Source organism: Gallinula chloropus, assembly GCF_964237585.1.
Source record: "Gallinula chloropus genome assembly, chromosome: 16".
In the NCBI taxonomy this organism is placed as follows: domain Eukaryota; kingdom Metazoa; phylum Chordata; class Aves; order Gruiformes; family Rallidae; genus Gallinula; species Gallinula chloropus.
In genome coordinates this window covers 1,081,551-1,098,919 of record NC_140101.1, presented here as the reverse complement: position 1 = coordinate 1,098,919, position 17,369 = coordinate 1,081,551, and the positions used below count along the sequence as shown (strand labels likewise).

The 17,369-nt window shown below is 63.9% G+C and overlaps 3 protein-coding genes across 3 annotated transcripts; 2 read left to right on the top strand and 1 right to left on the bottom strand.

The window, feature by feature from the left end:
• Positions 1-2,374: 2,374 nt before the first annotated feature.
• SOX12 (SRY-box transcription factor 12) lies at positions 2,375-3,280 on the bottom strand (the record flags this gene model as incomplete). The annotated part of the gene is made up of 1 exon (XM_084271793.1): positions 2,375-3,280. One exon carries the CDS (start codon positions 3,278-3,280, stop codon positions 2,375-2,377), a length of 906 nt encoding a protein of 301 aa, XP_084127919.1.
• A 2,464-nt stretch (positions 3,281-5,744) lies between these two features.
• Positions 5,745-13,240, top strand: LOC311197687 (uncharacterized protein C20orf96; the record flags this gene model as incomplete). The annotated part of the gene is given in 11 exon segments (XM_084271480.1): positions 5,745-5,765; positions 5,989-6,106; positions 6,487-6,512; positions 6,514-6,630; positions 7,178-7,336; positions 7,579-7,678; positions 8,090-8,284; positions 8,287-8,453; positions 9,267-9,350; positions 9,643-9,761; positions 13,117-13,240. Coding segments are annotated over 11 exon segments (1,230 nt in total).
• A 931-nt stretch (positions 13,241-14,171) lies between these two features.
• On the top strand, positions 14,172-16,826 carry REM1 (RRAD and GEM like GTPase 1; the record flags this gene model as incomplete). The annotated part of the gene is made up of 4 exons (XM_084271704.1): positions 14,172-14,487; positions 14,702-14,784; positions 15,969-16,173; positions 16,348-16,826. The coding sequence occupies 4 exons, from the start codon at positions 14,172-14,174 to the stop codon at positions 16,623-16,625; spliced, it is 882 nt and encodes a 293-aa protein (XP_084127830.1). The 3' UTR covers positions 16,626-16,826.
• Between the last annotated feature and the right edge of the window lie 543 nt (positions 16,827-17,369).

Sequence of the window (17,369 nt, the reverse complement as noted above, 5' to 3'; positions counted from 1 at the left end):
AACCCCGAACTTGGCTCACGCATGGGAGGGGGGCTTGGAATGCTCCTGGCATGGGGCTGCCCAGGGGTGGGAAGGCAGAACCCCCCCGGGCGGAGGTGAGGCAGGAGCAGGCTGCCGGCATCGCCACTGGTCCGGCGCTTATTTGGCTTTTCCAGCTTGGGTTGGGCTGAGTCTGGTGGGGAAGGGCCAGGGAAGGGGGGGGGAGCAGGGATGGGGATGCGCTCTACACGGGGAACACGTGTGTGGTGCGGGACACCTGCCTGTGCCCACAGGCTGACACCCGCACCGGGGCTACCGAAACACCGCGGCTATCGCACTGCCGACACACACACAGCTACCGCTACACACCGACACATCTACACTGCTGCTGAGGGCTGCCCCCCGGGGAGGCACCTCCAGGCCACCCGGGACAGGGCTGGGGGACACTGAGCATCCCTGCAAAGGGCCCAGGGACACACCTCTCCCTGTGCCACAGTGCCTGGCCCAACGGCTGAGCCGGGGGCACTGGCACTTCTGGCCAGGCAGGTCCCTCCCCCCCCACCTCTGAGCCACCCTGGGGGGATGCTGGGACCAGGTCGGGGGGATGCTCTTCCCCTGATCACAGCTCTGTCCAGCCCCGCACCAACGGGCAGGCACAGGGCAGCCTGTGACCAGAGGAACTGGCAGCCCCAAAATAGGGAGCAGAGCCCCAAGGAGCAGGTCCCTCGCTGCCCCCAGCATCCCACTACCCAGGAAGGGTCAGAAGGGCTCCCGTACACCCAGAGCCCCTGGGGAATTGGGGGCGTGGAGGACCTCAGACACTGCTTGAAGCAGCAGTCCCAGCCAAGCCCAGAACAGCTCTTCCAGATGCTGCCAGCCCCCACCATGGCCGTGTCCCCAGGGCTGGCAGCTCAGGGTGGCTGGGGTCCCTACCGGCACCCCACACAGCACGGCCATACCTCTGCACAGCCCCTGCCCTGCAAACGCAGCCTGCAGCGACCACCGAGCCGGCGCCGCAGCCACGTGCTCCCTGGCAGCGGGAGAGGAGGAGGCAGCTCCTGGCAGGAAGGAGCCATTAGGAAACGCAAGAGAAAAAGAAACGGCGCCTGGAGGAGCCACTGCGGCAGCACCATCCCTGCTGGGAAGCTCCTCGGCAGCGCTCTGCCGGGATGCCCCTCTCTTGGTGGGGCCGCGGCGAGGGGATGGCGAGGAGCCGCGTGGAGGAGGCCGGCGCTGGAGCATCGCTCGCGCATCACGCGCCCACCAGCACCGGCTGCCCACGCTGCTCTCAGCCCCGTTTGGGTGGTTCCTTAAGGCAGATTTCCCACAGCATCCCTCCCAGGCCACCCTGTCCTGCCTGCTCCCTGCCACGCTGTGAGGGCATCACCCACTGCTGCAGGGCACGGTGGTACCCAGCTCCACTGGCCAAGGGAGAACCGGCCCAGAGCGGGACTGGTGTGGCCACCGGATCCAAGGATAAAAAAGGGGGATGGCTGCTCTGGGAAGGGCTCTTTCCCTACTGGGGTTCAGGGTGGCTCCTGGCACGGGCTCCCCCCTCTGCACAAGTGCCTGGCGAGAGGAACAACACAGCCTCCCGCGTCCACGTGCGCATCACGTGTGCGCAACTTGGCTCTTCCCAAAGTCAGTGGCGGGGAGAGCGCAGGGAAGGAGCTGGTCTAGTGGGACACTCAACCCCCCAGGCTGGGGACCACCACAAAACTGGGCATCGGGCAGGAAGGGCTCTGCATAGTTCTGCCACCCCCAGATGTGGTGGGGCCACAGCTGGGGACCCTCTCCCAACACCAAGGGAGAGGAGAAAATTGAGGATGCGCTTTAAACGCGGCCAAAGAGGAAAAGGAACCGGCCATTCCCCGAGGAATGGAGAAGGTGGGATGGGCGCTGAGAGCTGGGGCTGGTGTGGGTCCTCCCACTGCCCGGAGAGCCAGAGGGAACACAGCGCAGCGGCCGGTGGCCATGGGAGCGGCTGGGAGCAGCCTGGACCGGCAGCACCACGGCAGCCGGAGCCGCAGGGGGAAAGGGCCGGGTGGTGACAATAAACACCCGAGGAGCCGCCTGCATTTCACGGGCAAATAACCACGGCGGCCGGGCAGGCATCCCGCGGGGGCGAGGCAGAGGCAGGGCCAGACAGACGGACGGATGAGGAGTGGGTGTGTGCTGGGGGGATGGGGTGAGCAGGGAGCTCTGCCTTCCAGCAGCTTCAAGGCAAAATACCTGATTCCTGCATGTAAACAGCTGGTTTCTGTTCTGTTCTCTTTTTTTATGGGTTTTTTTTCTTTTTTTTTTTTTTGATACGACCTGATTGGGTGGGTGGGGGGGAGAAAAAGAGAGAGAGAGAGAGAGAGAGAGAGAGAGAGTTACCTGCAGAGTGTGGGACTCAGTAGGTAAAGACCAAGTCTGAGATGCTGGACATGAGCCAGTCCCCTGCTATCATCTCCGTCACCTCGGGCGTGCAATAGTCCGGGAACTCGAAGTGCGAGGAGCCTCCCCGCGGGAAGAGGTCGTGGTCCTTGTCGAAGACTGACCAGTCCAGGGCACCGCAGGTGGTACCGGTGGGGGCTCGCCCAGGCAGGACCCCCAGCAGCTCTTCCTCCAGCTCCTCATCAGAGGAGCTGAAGGAGGAGGAGGAGGGAGGGGACCTGGCCGACATGGGAGACGGGGACGCGCTCTCCGGGGACCTCCCCGCTTCGGGACAGGCGGCGGCAGGGCTCGGGGGCGCGGGGGGCTCCTGGGGGTCACGCTCCCCGGCGGGGGCCATGTGCCAGGCGGCCAGGCCGGGCGCCGTGGGGCAGTCCTCGGCGGGCACCTCCGGCGCAGGCTCCTGAGGGGTGTCAGGGCTGGCGGGTGGCTTGGGGGGCTGCCGGCGGCCGGTGGGGACGCGGCCCAGCACGGAGGGCTTGATCTTCACCGGGAGCCGCGGGCGGGAGGCGCTGGCGCCCACCTTGCCCTTTTTCCGAGGCCGGTACTTGTAGTCGGGGTAGTCAGCCATGTGCTTGAGGCGCAGGCGCTCGGCCTCCTTGACAAAGGGGATCTTCTCGGAGTCGTGGAGGAGCTGCCAGCGCCGGCCCAGGCGCTTGGAGATCTCGGCGTTGTGCATGTCGGGCCACTGGTCCATGATCTTGCGCCGCTCGTGCTGCGACCACACCATGAAGGCGTTCATGGGCCGCTTGATGTGCCCGCTCGGCGTCTTGCACCAGGCGGGTTCGGCATCGCGGGCGGGTAACGGGGCGCAGGGCTCCCGCCGAGCCTCCGCGCCCCGGCCCCGCACGCCGCGCTGCACCATGCCGGGGCCCGGGACCCCACCCCCGCCGCCGCCTCCTCTCCTTCCTCCTCCTCCTCTTCTTCCTCCTCTTCTTCCTCCTCCTCCTCCTCCCCGCCCGCCGCCGCCTCCCCGCCCGCCGCTACGCTCCGCGCCGCGCCGCCCCCATTGTGCGGAGCGGGCGGCGGCGGCGGGGCGGGGCGCAGGGGGCCGCGCCGGGGCCCGGGAGCGCACGGCGGGGGCGGCTCCGCCGGGGCGGCGGCCGCTGCGATGCTCCGGAGGGGCCCTGGACCGACCCGGCAGCCTCTGGCTCGGAGATGCTCCGCGCCGGCTCGGGGGACGCTCCGGGATGCTCTGTACCGGCCGGGGGGGATGCTCTGCGCCGGTCTGCAGATGCTCCGGGATGTTCCGCACCGGACCGGGGATGCGGCGCGCGGCGCGGGGGGCTCCGCACCGCTCCGGGGGATGCTGCCTCCCCCCCGGGTCGAGTCGGCGGATGCTCCGGTCGGGCGCGGTGCGGGGACGCTGCGGCGGGTCGGGGGTGCGCGGGGGCGGTGCGGGCAGCCCAAGAGCCGCACGCCCCCCCGGTGCCGCTCTTATAGCCGCCGCCGCCCCGCCCCCCGTGCCGCCCCCGGTAAACACCGCCGCGCCGGTTCTGTCAATGGGAGGCGCCGCCTCCCCCGGCCCATTGGCCGCGGGGCGGGGGTGAATATCCAGCTCCGCCAATGGGCGCCTCCCGGAGAGGGGTTGCTGGAGAGAATGGCAGGGCGGCACGCCCCGGTACCGCCGCCACGGCACCCCGGTAGCCGCCGGTGTCCCTACCTGAGCAATACAGCATCCCCGGTGAGCCCCGGCACCTTCGCACCAGCGAACCGGTACGCCGGCCCGGACACTCCGGTACCCACTCGGGGATGCTCCAACTCCAGCCGCTACCCCACCGCATCCCCCGGTCCGGGTAGCCCGGTGTCCCCGGCGCCCTGACACCCACCCAGGAGCCCCCGCACCCCGCACAGGCCCCCGGCAGTGACACCCCGGCCCAGACACGGCTCCGCCCGGCCGGGACGCTGCTCCCGGACCCCGCCCCGGCCCGTCCCACGGGGTCCCGGGGCAGTCGCTGTCCCCGGTCCCCCCGGCGGAGCCCTGTCCCGGGCCAGCCCCGGCGCTGTCCCCCCTCCACGTGCAGCGCTGGTTCCCCCGCGGCGCGGAGCGGCCGGAGCCTTCGTGCTCGCGTCGTGTCCCCACCCCCCGCAGCCGCTCCGGCGGCGTCTCCCCGGGGCTCGGGTCAGGGCGGGGGACGGGACCTGCCCGGGGGGGTGTGGGGGGTGTGAGGGGATGTGAGGGGGGGTCTCCGCTGCCCCCGCGGCTCGCCCGGTACCACGAGCGGGGCCCTGCCCCGCGCGGCGCGGCCCCTCTAAGCCCCGCCCCCTCCGCGCGGCTGCGGGCGGCACCAATGGCGCGGCGGCGGCGGCCCTGTTGCCCCGGAGACCGCGGGCTGCCCGCCGGGGGCCGCGCCCATTGGTTGCCGCCGCGGCGCGCCGGCCCGCCGCAGGGCGCGCTCCCATTGGCTGCGCCGCCGCCGCCAGTTGCTGTGGTAACAGGGCCCGTGTGCGGCCTGTGCCGGGCGCCGCGGCCGGGCCCGCTCGGAGCCCCGCGGGCCGGGGAGCGCCTCCGCATCCTCCGCCGCGGCGTCCCCCGTCCCCTTGGGCTTTGCGCGGAGCCGGGCGGCCCGGGGCTTGCGGGCGGCGTCCCCCCGAGCCGTCGCAGCCCGAGGCAACGCCCGGCACGGGGCGCACGGCGCCGGTGGGTCCCTCGGCCCTGCCCGCCACCCGCGAGGCTTCGCCCGCGCATCAGCGAGGCAGCGGCCGTAGCGCGGAGCCCCGAGCCGGCCCCGCGCCGGGCTGTCCGGGAAGGCCGCAGCGGCTTCTGCTCCCTCCCGGCCCCAGCGACCCCGTCCAACGGGCCCGTCCGGTGGGTCCCACCGCCCGGTCCCCGGGCTCCCGTCGTGCGGAGGCAGCAGGGAGCGCCCGTCCCGCCCCTTCCCGTGATCGCGGGCCCTGCACCCGCCTGCTGTCGGCATGGAGACCGGCCCGGGCCCGGGAGCCGGGCTTGCGGAGCACGGGGAATCCCCGTGGGGCAGGAGGACAAGGGGGTTATAGGGGATCGCCGGGTCCCAATGGGGCAACGGAGCGGATTGAGGGGGAGGGGGTGACTTCCCATAGGAGACAGGACTCCCCGGGGACATGGGGGGGGAAGGGGGTTAGGAGATTGTGGGGAGGGCTCCCCGTGCGGTGAGGGAGGTAGATGGAGGTGGGGTTCACCAAGGGTACCGCAGCCCAGGAGCTGTCGCTGCCTCTCTGCCCTTTGGACCCACAGAGGCTGATCTATGGGGACAGGCAGAGCTGTGGGGCTCAGCCTCCTCAGTGGGGTTGTGCTTTTTCCTTCCAGAGCCTGTGTGGACATGGATGTGTAGGGCCCCAGCCCGAGCGCCATGCAGGAGTTCCAGAGAACAGTAAGTGTCTCCTTCCCCTGGGGCTCGTGGCACTTACAGCACCCTGGCTGGAAATGCAGCATCCCTGAGACTCCCTGCTGCACGGGGGATCAGAGGGACACCTGGAAGCCCCAGAGGAGTTGCACAAGGGGAGTCAGAACTATGGGTCAAGTCAGAGAGTTCCCTGCTCACAAACCTCTGCTGACTCCCCATCTTTTCTACTCTGCCATCGTGCTGAGTTCAGGATCAGAGCAAGTGGCAGAAGACAGATGCAGAGGAGGGAAAATCTCCAGCCTGCAGGTTGACTCTGCCACCACTCACCGATAGGGACAAGAAGAAGAAAGGGGAGAAGAACAAACCAGGTGGGGAGAGATTCCCTTACACACCACCCCGCTCTCCCTGCCCCTTTTGCATTAACCTGCTGCTTTCTGCCAGGAAAACGTTCAGCCAAAGCCACAAACAGACAGTTACCCAAGGGGAAATGCTGAGAATAAAGAGGTAGAGCTAGAAAAGGCCAGGGAGTGCTTTGGGGGCCTGATTTCTGGGCTGTAATTGCAAGCAACTTCTGCTGGGACTGCAGAAGGTTTGAATTCAGTCTCTCCATTGTTCATTATATCTCCCTCAGCCACATATGCCAGGAGAGAGCAGACATAAGGTGTTAGAACCAGACTGAAATAAGCACAGGCAGGGGTTTTTGTTTGGTTTTTGGGTTGTTTTCTCTTCTTTTTGTGTGTTTCACCAGTTGCGTTTCTGCTGAGTAAAAAAACCACCCTTGTTCCCAGAGACAGCATCACCCCAGGGGAAATCCACCAGTTTTCCTCAGAGGAAATTAGCACTCCAGAAGGCTGAATTAGCTCAGACCTTGGAGGAGATCAGAATCCTCACGGTAGGTGCACCAGACACCAGTGCTGGGGTGGAGGGAGCAGACCCACAGTTAGCCCAGCAGCCTGACTCCTGCCAAGTGGCCTGTGTTGGTTCATTAACACATGGGAGGTAATTATGCTGCTCTGCTTAATGCTGGTGGTACCTAACCTTGATAGCATCAAGAAGAATGAAGAGTCCAGACTGCAGCAGGAGGAAGGATGGGGATTTGGGAATCTGTTAGGAAAGACAGTTGGGATCAGGTTTTCTGGGGGTAGCCAAGAGAAGGGGGAGGTGGAGGACGTGGCCTCAGCTTTTTAGTAGGTGAAAGGTGGTTATAGAAGAGATGGTGGCTCTGCAGGAGGTGGTGAGGCAGTGGGGAGCAGGGGTGTGCTGTTTGGGGGTGGTCAGGGCACCTTGGCAGGGAGGCTGGGGTTCACTGAGTGGTACCAGGGTGGCTTGTTGGTGCTGTTACCATGGGACAGGGATGGCCCAGGGACAGCAGATGATGGTGACAAGACTTGGGGCAGGTGGGACTGGTGCACAGCACTTTAACGCCCAAATTCCTGTAGAATCTGACCCAAGTGAAGAAAAATGCCATTGAGGAGCTGAAGCAGCACAGTGCCTGCCTGGCAGGGACCAACTGCCAGCTGATTGAGGACATCCAGCACACTGATGACAGCACTGCCAAGCAAGCCAGGGCCCTGCTGCAGCAGCATGAAGCCCTTCAGGTGAGGCTTTAGGGTCGACCAACAGACCCAGTGCAGCAGAGTGCAGGACTTGGTGTTACTCCTCAGTACTAGCAAAGGGCTGAGGCACTGCCCAGCCCCTTCCACTGGCACCAGCTGCAGGGAGGGATTCCTCTGTGCTGCTAATGCAAACAGCAGCACGTGAGGGGAAGGTCAGGGATGGTGCCAGGGGGATGTTTCAGAGCTCTGTGGAATGAGCAGTGGCTGGATTTCTCCCTGTGCAGAGGAGGAAGGCAATGGTGAGGACCTGCAATCAGAAGCAGCTGGACACAGCAAGGGCAGAGCTCCAGGAGCTGGAGAAAACAATGGAAAAGAATCTGGGAAGTGAGTTGCTCACATTACTGTGAGATGCAGTCTCTCCAGTCGTGCTACCTTTGCTTTCCATCTCCCTGGGTTAAAGACACTGTGTTGATCTTATAAAATGTCAAACAATTCCACTTCTGAAAACAAAACCTGTCTGCTCTGTGGGGATGATCTTCCTGCCAGGAGGGAGGGAGCCCTGTGCCACCCTGCAGCCTGTGCTCAGGGGGGTGGGAAGAGTTCCCTCCTTGGCAGCTGTTTGCACTGTCCCCTCGGGGCAGGACCTGGTCAGGGTGGCTGTTCCCAGTTCCCTCAGGAGATGTAGGTCCTGTAGGGAGAAGGGCTCAGGCACAGCAGGACAGACTCCTTAGCTCAGTGAGGGGGTGAAGCTCTGGAACCCCTGGGTTGAGATCTTCTCTTCTGACTTTCAATCAGATCTACAGCAGCAGCTGGATGAAGTCACATCAAAGGTGGAGGTTCTCCAGGACAAGCTGGTTGTCCTGAGGAGCTACATCGATGGGGAGTACCCAGCACCAGCTGTCCAGATAGTGCAGCTGCAGCACAGCATCCAGAGCCTCAAGAAGCACCAGCAGGTGCTGGGACCTCCCCTTCCCCCTGCCTGTGCCAGGCAGTAATGCAATGCCTGGCTTGCCTAAGGCTCCTGCTGTTTCTGTGCCCTGCTTCCTGCTCTTCTCAGGAGGAGCTGCAGAAGGCAGAAGCAATGCAGAAGGCCACCTTGGAGGAGCTGCAGGAGGAGACACGGGTGAAGCAGGAGGCACTGCTGCAGAAGGTCGTGGAGGTTGGTGGAGCAAAGGGAGACAAGGCAGGGGCTGCCACCCGTGGCCTGCAGGCTGCAGGCAGCACTCCAAGAGCAGCAGAGCATCACTGCTCCCCTCTGGCCCTGCATGGGGCTGCTGCTCAGGCTGGCAGGGTACGTGGGCAGCAGCTCTGAGTCGCTGCCTTAGTCTGTTGTGCAGTGTCCCCAGCCTCACTCCTGAGGGTGTGCTGTGTGGAGGTGAGAGCCCTGTGACCCAGCCCTCCCCCTGCTCTTACAGCCCCTGTTATGTTACATTATTTAGGTAGCTGCTTTGCTAACTGGCTGTGGCACTGCTGGGGCAGCACACATATGCCTGTAATCAGTTCATGAGATGGAGCTATTTGCAGTGCTACAGTACAGGGACTGCTGCTGCTCTTCCCAAAACAAGAGGCTGGCTCACATGATGATGCACTTAGCACTTTCCCTGGCTTATCAGCTTGAGAGCCCTAAGAAAACACTAATTACTGACTCCATTTACATCTGTGAGGTAGAAGTGCAGTGCCCTTCCTCCAGGTGAGTTTGTGAGGACAGGTGGTAGCAGTAACCCAAGTAATATTAATGAGCTTTCCCTGGGAAGCTGAACTGGATCTCTTGAGTTCCTCAGTCTCATTCCAGGATCAGCACAGTGAGAGCTCAGTGACAGGCTCTCCCTGCAGCTGAAACCCAAACCTTATTCCAGCAGAAATTGCTTCCTTGAAGAGTGAGGCACCTGGGCATGGCCAGTTGTGGCAGGGTTTTGTGCTGGTGGTTACTGGGGAGTTTCTGCAGCTGGTTTTCTTCTCTTCACCCACACAGGAGATGCTGCTGCACCAGGATGGCCTGAAGCAGATGGAGATAAACAATCACATTCTGCGACGTGAAATACTGAGGCAAAGGGAGGTGAGTGAGCTGGGGGAGAACCAGTGCAGGGCAGCAGGACCAGCCACCCTCAGCCCTTTCCCTTTGCCAGGGTTCTCTCTGCCTTGGTGGGGTATGTTGCCTTCCCTTTCCACTGGAGTCAGTGGGCTGTGGGACATCCTGAGGGCAAGTCCAGCAGGGAGTTCAGGAAGCCAGTTAGGGGCTTGCTTGCATGAGGGGTGTTTTCTAGATCTGCTGTTTGCTAAATCTCTAAACCTTTTAATTCCTACTTCCCTTGTGGAGTAAGGAATTCCTGGAAATATCATTCATTCAGATTATTAAGGACCTGGAGGAGGAGATTGGTGAGCTGAAGAGAAGCATCCAGACGCTCTGCCAGAGTACAAGAGACCCAAGAGAGCTGATGTTCGCTGACTTTTTTCTCCACAGACCAAAGTAAGGCTGGGCAGGGGGGATGCACAGCCCTTTCTCCCTGGCCTGGGGTTGCAGGGTCTTTGTCACAGAGTGCCACACTGTACCCCATGGTTTCCACAAGCATCCCTGTTCAACCTGCACCCAGGCTGGGATGTAAACCCACAGTGACTACACCGACTCTTACTCTGATCACAGAATCCCAGGGGTGGGAAGGGACCCCCAGAGCTCATGGGGTCCAACCCCCTGCCCAAGCAGCTCCCCAGCTCATATTGCACAGGGCGGCGTCCAGACGGGGCTGGAATCTCTCCAGAGATGGAGACTCCACACCCCCTGGGCAGCCTGTCCCAGGGCTCCCTCACCCTCCCTGGGGAAAAGTTCTTCCTCTGCTCTAACTTGCAGCCATTGCCCCTTGTCCTGTCCCCACAGACACTGACAAGGGGCTGCCCATTTCCCCCTGCATCCCATCCTTCAGATATTGATAAACATTAACAAGGTCCCCCCTGAGTCTCCTTCTCTCCAGGCTGAACAGCCCCAGCTCCCTCAGCCTTTCCTCACAGGGGAGATGCTCCAGCCCCTTCATCATCTCTGTCCCTCCTCTGGACTCTCTCCAGGAGATCCCTGTCTGTTTGATCCCAGGGAGCCCAGCACTGGACACAACACTCCAGGTGGGGCCTGACCAGGGCAGAGCAGAGTAACGTTGTTTTCACTGTGGTTGGGAAAAGCAAAACCTGAGGGAAGGGAGCAGGGTCCCAGGGAGCATCCCTGTTGAGGCAGGTCTTGTCCATCTAGAGCCTCTTTGCTGGCTGTGTGAGGTGTTTGCTGTGTCAGAAGAGCCATGGGCAGCTGTTCCCCTAACACACAGAGCGTTTGGTGGCTCTGGCTGACAGCAAAAGGCAAAACTTCATTTTCTTGCTGCTTTTCCCCTGCCCCAGTTCTCCAGCAGCCAGTTCCTGACTGGGTGCTGTGGGTAATCCCTGCTCCTGCTTACCAGCAGCAGAAGAATGACAACCCACGAGGTGAATCCTCACAGCAGCGATGGGGAGGAGGCCCTGCCAGCTCCCTCATGGGAACACCGGGCTCTCCTCCCCAAGGATAGACCCAGACAGGCCCAGTCCCTGGGCTGGATCATGCCAGCAGCCAGCTGTGACAAGCTGTTTGCCCTCACACCCCTGCTGTGCTGGAGCCAACGCTGCCCCTTGTCCCATGGGGTCCTGCGCAAGGTGGGATGAGTCACCAATCCCTCCGAGCTGCTGAGGTGCCTCTGGTGTCTCTGCTGTCTGGGGACAATGCTGAGGGAAAAAAAATGGGTCAAATATGTTTAAATCTTGAGTATGCCATAGCCCAGCCCACACAAATGGTGTGCAGAACAGCAGGCACGTGCACAGTTATTTACAGAGCTGCCTCTACAGCCTGTTCCTGGCACAGGCAGCCGCACACAGGCGTTCCTGCCCAGGGGCACCCGCTGCTGCAGGTGCAGGCCAGCCCTCAGCTCCTCTGCAGCTTGGTTTGCAAGGTGGAATAGATCAGAATAGACTGGTTTGGGCAGGAAGGCACCTCAAAATCCACTGCCGTGGGCAGGGATGCATCCTGCCAGCCCAGGGTGCCCAAAGTCCCATCCAACCCGGCCCTGAGCCCTGCCAGGGATCCAGGGGCAGCCGCAGCTTCTCTGGGCACCCTGTGCCAGGGCCTCCCCACCCTCACAGGGAAGGATTTCCTCCTAATATCTCATCTGTATCTCCCTCCTTCACTTCAAGGCCATTCCCCCTGGTCCTATCACTCCCTGTCCTTGAAACCAGCCCCTCCCCAGCTTTCCTGTAGGCCCCGTTTTGGATTAAAATGTCATCCCTTGGGATGGTGACAGGGGCCAGGTGACAAGAGGGGCTGGATCTCCTGCCCCAGGTCCTGGCTGTCAGCTGGAAGCCAGGTATGGCTGCAGCTCTGCTGAGGCAGGAGGCAAGCCTGGAGCGTGTCAGGAGGCTGCAGGGAGGGGGGTGGCTGCATGATGGATTAATGCAGCTTCATTTTTTTCCAATAACAATAAAAAAAAATCATTTTTAAAAAAAGGGGAATTAATTAACCTCAACAGCTGGTGGGGCTGGGGTTACTAAGGGTGACTGGGAGAAGAGTTAAAAATAGCAGGAAGGCCCAAGTGGAAAGTTTCTGTAACATCACAAGTCAGGCATTTGGTGCTTACCCGGCCTGACAGGCGGGGCCTGTGCCAGAGCCCTCTCCACCATCCCCTCCATCCCTCAGCCCTTTCCCACTGACCTCCCTGCGACTTTTCACACGACTTCCCCAACCCTTCAGGGTTTTGGGTTTTTTTTATTTCTAATTAACCCTTTGGTTCCAGACCCCAGATTTGCTTCTTGGGAGAGCAAAATCCAACACGAGCTGCGCTCAGCCGGGCAGCCTAAGGGTGTGTAGGCACCCAAGGGCTCTCCCTGGGCCTCCTTGGGTGCCTCTGTATCCATTCCCACCTCCAGTTCAGCTCCCCTCCCAAAAAAACCCTCTTGTTCCAAGGGGCCCCGGGGTGGATTTGAGCAGCAGCTCCCAGCCCTGTGCTGGGACACTCTGGATGCACAGTTTGTCCTGGGCTGAGACGGAGATGGATGAGCGCGGCTCTGAGCAAGCCCAGCTCGCTGTGCTTGTCCTCTCCCTGCGAGAAAGCAGATGTACCTGGCTGCTCCCACAGCCTTTCTCTGCTTCTGTTTGTCTTTCAGGATTGACAGTGAGGGGTGGATAACTTCATTCCTTCTCCCGCTCAGAGCCCCAGGGGTTACATCTGGCTCTGCCTCTGGGAAAGCCGGCGAGCGAGGGCCGAGCCTGCCTTGCAGAGGGCTCAGTCACAAGCTCGGTCTAAGAAAGGGCCCTGGAGCTGGGCTTAGGCTGGGAGCTGGTTTCTTTCGTAGGCAGAGGTGTTGGTGGCCAGGACAGACCATAAAGGGGCAAGTCAAAAAGCAACATAGTGCTGGGGTGAGCTGGAGGTCGGGCTGGGCTCTGGTTCCTGTGGAACAGGGGCTGTGAACAACTCCTGTCTGGGTTTCAAGGGTTTTTCCCAGTTCCTCCAGCTGCTTGCTTTGTCCTTGTGTCCCAGAACCAGCAGCTGGGCTCTCCCCACTGAAAACCAGCCCCAGGGACATCTCGAAGGTGGGGGCAGCAGACACACAGCAGCCTTCCCTCCCCCTGCCTCGCACGGGGCAGCCGTGCAGGGGACAGGGCACCTCTGAGCGCTGGGTGGGCTGCACAAATCATCTGAGCAGTCACCAGCCTCCCACCTTGGCTGCACAGGAGCTTCTCCTCCTCCTCAGTGAACGAGCATGGCAGCTTACCCTGCCCTTGGCTTTGCTCCCCCCCAACTCCCCTCTCTCTCCCTCAGGTGCTCGCCGGATGCCCGGGTGGTCCTCAGCATCCCAGCCAGGGAGGCAGCGCTCAGCCGATGCTCAGCCACGCTCCCCACGCCGGCCCCTCGCCCAGCGCCCAGCTCGGGGGGGCTCAGATGAGGTGCTGAGCTGCAGAGCCCCCCCTTTCCCTCGGCACTTCCCCAGCCCAGCTCGGCTCGGGAGCTCCCTCCTGTTCTATGACGTAGTAAAGGTGTTGACATCATTGCTGGGCTGCGCTGCGCTGCGCTGAGGGGCTGCAGCCCCCTGGCAGGGACACCGGCCCAGCCCCGCCACACCGGGCCCTCGGAAGGAGCAGAGCAGGGCCCGAGCGGGGCTCCGAGGGCCCGGCAGAGCGCGGCCACACCGGGCACCGCGCACCGGGCACCGCGCACCGGGCACCGCGCACCGGGCGGGCCCGGCCCGGGCTCGGTTCGCTCCTTACTTGGCGAAGCGGCGGAGCCGTGCGCTGCCCTGCGCCGCCGCGAGATGGAGCCGGGACGGGGCCGCGGGGGGAGCACGGCTGCGGGGAGCCCCGGGGTGCCGGGGACACCGTGGCCCGGGGGCAGCGTGCGAGGGGAGCGCGGCGGAGCTGCTGCCCGCGGCGGCGCGGCCGGGGCGTCCCGGTGCGAGCTGCGCTGCGTCCCCGGGGCTGAGGGGTCGTGTCCCGCACCCCCCCACCCCCCACACACACCGGGGGAACTCGCCGTGCCCCGGCACCGGGAGCCCCCCGGGGACCTCGGGGACCGGACAGGGCGGCCGGAGCCGGTGCGGGCGGGGGTGTGTCCGTCGGGGGAGGGCCCGGGAGCGGCCAGGGGCTCCACCTCCCGGGGTTTAAAGCCCGGACCGGGCGGCGGCGAACTTGTCCCGGGGAAAGTTGTGACCGAGTTACCGCCGGCTGGGACGGGCACCGGGAGCGACACCGGGAGCGACACCGGGAGCGGCACCGGGAGCGGCACCGGGAGCGGCACCGGGAGCGGCGCGGTCGGGTCTCGCGGGGAACCGGAGCCCCTCGGGGCGGCCTTTCCCAGCCCCGCTGCCCGCGGTGCCGCCGATGACCCTGAACAGGCAGCGCGGGAGCAAGAGCCCGCTGCGGAGAAGGGCCAGCACCCCTCTGCCACGGCCGGGGGTGCCGGGTGCCACGCCGCAGGCCGACCCCTACCACCCTCAGCTCGGCTACTCCGCATCCGAGCCGGGCAGCAGGGCTGCGGCACCCCGGGGCAGCTGGTCCTCCGACTCCTCGGGCTCGTCCGGGTGCTGGGAGCCCCTGTATCGCGTGGTGCTGCTGGGTGACCCCGGCGTGGGCAAGACCAGCTTGGTCAACCTCTTCGCCGGCATCCAGGAGCGGGACCTGCTGGAGCAGCATGGAGGTGGGTGCCCGGCGGGGGGGCTGGCTGGGGTCCCTCTGCAGCAGGGTGACCCACCGCGGGGGGGGGTGGGAAGCCGGGGGGTGTGTGTGCAGGCTCTGTGCACAGCCTGGGCTGGGAAAAAGCCGTGTGGAAGGTGGAGAGGAGCCCGGAGCTGGGCCTGATTCTCGGTGCCTGGGCAGCGCCGTGCCGACTGGGCTCTCCTGGCATCTTGCAGTGGCTGCGTACGAGCGCACGCTGTCCGTGGATGGTGAGGAGACCACGCTGCTGGTGATGGACATCTGGGAGCCAGAGCAGCGGGTATGGCATGGCCGGGGCTGCGGGGAGCCTGTGCTGCCAGCGGGGCTGGGGCTGCCGGGATGTGCCCAGGGGACATTGCACAGGCACAGCCACTACTCTGGGGCCTCTGAGCTCCATGAAGCTCCCCAGGGCTTTCCCAGCCACGTCTTAAGACTTTCCCAGCCGTGTCCAGGGCTTTCTGCTGCCCTCCGTGGAGAGCAGGACGCACATGCTGAGCAAGACAGTGACTGGAGACACGTCTCTGAGCAGCTCTTTGCCCACCTTCCCATGGTGTGGGGGGCTGCCCACTGTGTTCTTGCTGGTGGGGGGCTCTTGGGGGGAGGCACCGTGAGCACGGGAGCAGCTGTGAGAACACAGGGTGTCCCTCGCATGAGGTGGGGGGGGAGAAGGAGCCATGGGGAAGGAGTGTGGTGCCAGCCTGCATGGAAATGGTTTGGGAACGGGGCTGAAGGAGCCAACTGGGCAAATCCACGTGATGTGGTGCTGTCAGCCAGGCCACGTGCTTTAACAGACACAGCGGTGTTCCTGGGAGCCTGGCATGGGGCATTCCTTCTGCCCAGCACACAAACGCATCTCCTGGGCAGAAATGCCAGTGCTGCAGTTACTGCCTCCCTCAAAACACCCTCTCACCTCCCTCTGCAGCAGGGCCCTGCATTCCTGCGGGTCCCCAGGAGCAGGGATGAAGCCAGTCCCTGGGCTGTGCACGTGGGCACAGCACCCACATGGGCTGGAACCACGTTTTACACGTGCAGCTGCACTGTCCAGGGATGCTCCAGCACTGTAACACCCCAGCAGTGGTCCCTTATTTCCACTATTGCTCATTTCCACGCTGCCTGGCAGGGAATGGTGCGTGGTTCACACAGGGCACTGCACCCACAATGATGGCATTATATGGCCAAGGGCAGCTCTGGGAGGTGCAGCCTCAACCCCCTGGGTCCAGCTGAGCCCACAGCCCCAGTTTGGTGCTGATAGAGGAGGAAATGCTCACACACCCTCCCAAACCAGGAGCTTTTAATCTGCAACGTGTTAATGGGGCCACGTGTCTGCTCCCCATGACGTGGGGGCTGGTGGGGTGCACAGGCAGGTCCCATCAGCGCTGAGGTGCTCTGCTGACCCCAGCAGCAGTCGGGGCTGCTGGCAGCCCCTGCAGAGCCAGTGACATCTCGTTCCTCATGTGGTGGCAGGGGGAGGAGAGCTGGCAGCGCAGCCAGTGCCTGCAGGTAGGGAACGCCTACGTCATCGTCTACTCCATCACCGACCGCGGCAGCTTTGAGAGCGCCTCGGAGCTGCGCATCCAGCTGCGCCGGGCACGGCAGGCAGAGGACATCCCCATCATCCTGGTGGGGAACAAGACCGACCTGGTGCGGTGCCGAGAGGTCTCTGTGGAAGGTGAGTGGCGGTGGGGGATCCCCGGAGGGGGCCCACAGCCGGGCTTCCCTGCCCAGCTGCTTCTCCTGCTGCCTGTGCCCTTGTCCCTGGAGTGCCTGTTCGCCCCCGTCCCCCAGCAGCCAGGGTGGGTGTCACAGCGGGGCCGTGCCCCTCTCCCTGCCCCTTCCCTTGCAGAGGGCCGTGCCTGCGCCGTGGTGTTCGACTGCAAGTTCATCGAGACGTCGGCAGCTCTGCAGCACAACGTGGCCGAGCTCTTCGAGGGGGTGGTCCGGCAGATCCGCCTGCGCCGTGGGGGCAAGGAGGCCCCAGCGCGCCCCGCCAGCGGCCACCGGCGCAAGGAGAGCCTCAGCAAGCGGGCCCGCCGCTTCCTCGACAGGCTGGTGGCCAGAAACAGCAGCAAAGTAGCCCTCAAAGTCCGCTCCAAGTCCTGCCACGACCTGTCCGTGCTCTGAGAGCCACCACCTTCCCGTCCCTCTGCGCGCACAGGCTGGGCCTCTCCTCTCTGCCTGGCGGCTCTGCCCGGAGCCCAGGTCTGGAGCACTGCTGAGGATGTGGAGCTGGGCTCACTGGAGGTGAGGGACGCCCGGGGTGCTCCGTATCCAGCAGCTTCCCCTCCAAGAGGGGGGACAAGTGGGGCTGGGTCCCCTGGGCTGCACCCATGCAGCAGAGGGCGGGATGGGCACCTGTGCTTGGGGCGGTGGGATCCTGGATTACCGATGCTTCCGAGGAGCTGGAGGTGAGGGGTGGCCGTGCCCCGGTGCAGGGCTGCCTGCAGGACTGGAGGCTGCTGGGAACACAGCAGGTCCTACTCATGGTGCCTGCCCTTTGCCCCGTGGGACTGGTGAAGGCTCCAGAGCGGTGTCTGCTTTGAGGATGTCCTGGAGCCTGGCTGGGAAAGGGACAGGGGGACCACCAGCAGCATCACCTGGCACCCCTGGCCCCTGCGCGCCAGGGGTTTGTGCCACACCTCCCTGGCACCAGTGTTTCTGGGAGGGAGGTTTTTCTGTGTACTGGTGCAATGGGGAGACCCCTCGGTCTGCAGAATAAACCACATCAGGGAGGTGCTGGTCTCTGCTGGGTTCCTGCCCTGGGGAGCTGAGTCCTGGAGCTGTTCCTTGCCCGCAGCTGGGGCAGAGGACCTGCGTCCTGTTCCATCCAGGCCTCACCATGCTCCATCTTCCCCAGCTGGAACATCT